The following is a 339-nucleotide window of genomic DNA, read 5'->3' as shown; positions in this document are numbered from 1 at the left end:
CTCTACATGAGCACATTTCTTCACTTACCTCATTATGAACATCAAACACGCCCTCCTGGATCTTTTCATAGATTTCCCTTGCTGTGTTGATAAAGGCTTCCTCCACATTGGCGGCTGTCTTAGCTGATGTTTCCATGAAGACAAGGCCGTGCTCACGGGCAAACGCCTCTCCCTCCTCGCGCTTCACTTCTCGTCGTGACTCCAGGTCACTGCCATGGAGATGGTGGTGTTATAGATGTTGATAAGAGAAGGGATGATACTGATAATGGTAGATGTGGTATAGGAACAGATATGGGAAGAAAAAAGTAAAAGATAAGGAACTCAATTTATCAGTAAAGT

General features: G+C 44.2%; 1 protein-coding gene across 1 annotated transcript in view; it reads right to left on the bottom strand.

Annotated features, from left to right (window-relative positions):
* LOC119594586 (ras-related protein Rab-2A) overlaps window positions 1–339 on the bottom strand; it is a gene marked incomplete in the record, with an annotated part of 11,590 nt that overhangs the window by 1,471 nt on the left and 9,780 nt on the right. Inside the window, 1 exon segment of the mRNA XM_037943627.1 lies at window positions 29–209. Coding sequence (XP_037799555.1) covers window positions 29–209 — 181 coding nt within the window.

The sequence above is a fragment of the Penaeus monodon genome, chromosome 34, assembly GCF_015228065.2.
Source record: "Penaeus monodon isolate SGIC_2016 chromosome 34, NSTDA_Pmon_1, whole genome shotgun sequence".
In the NCBI taxonomy this organism is placed as follows: domain Eukaryota; kingdom Metazoa; phylum Arthropoda; class Malacostraca; order Decapoda; family Penaeidae; genus Penaeus; species Penaeus monodon.
The sequence above is the reverse complement of the archived record's forward strand: the minus strand, read 5'-3'. Positions and strand labels throughout refer to the sequence as shown.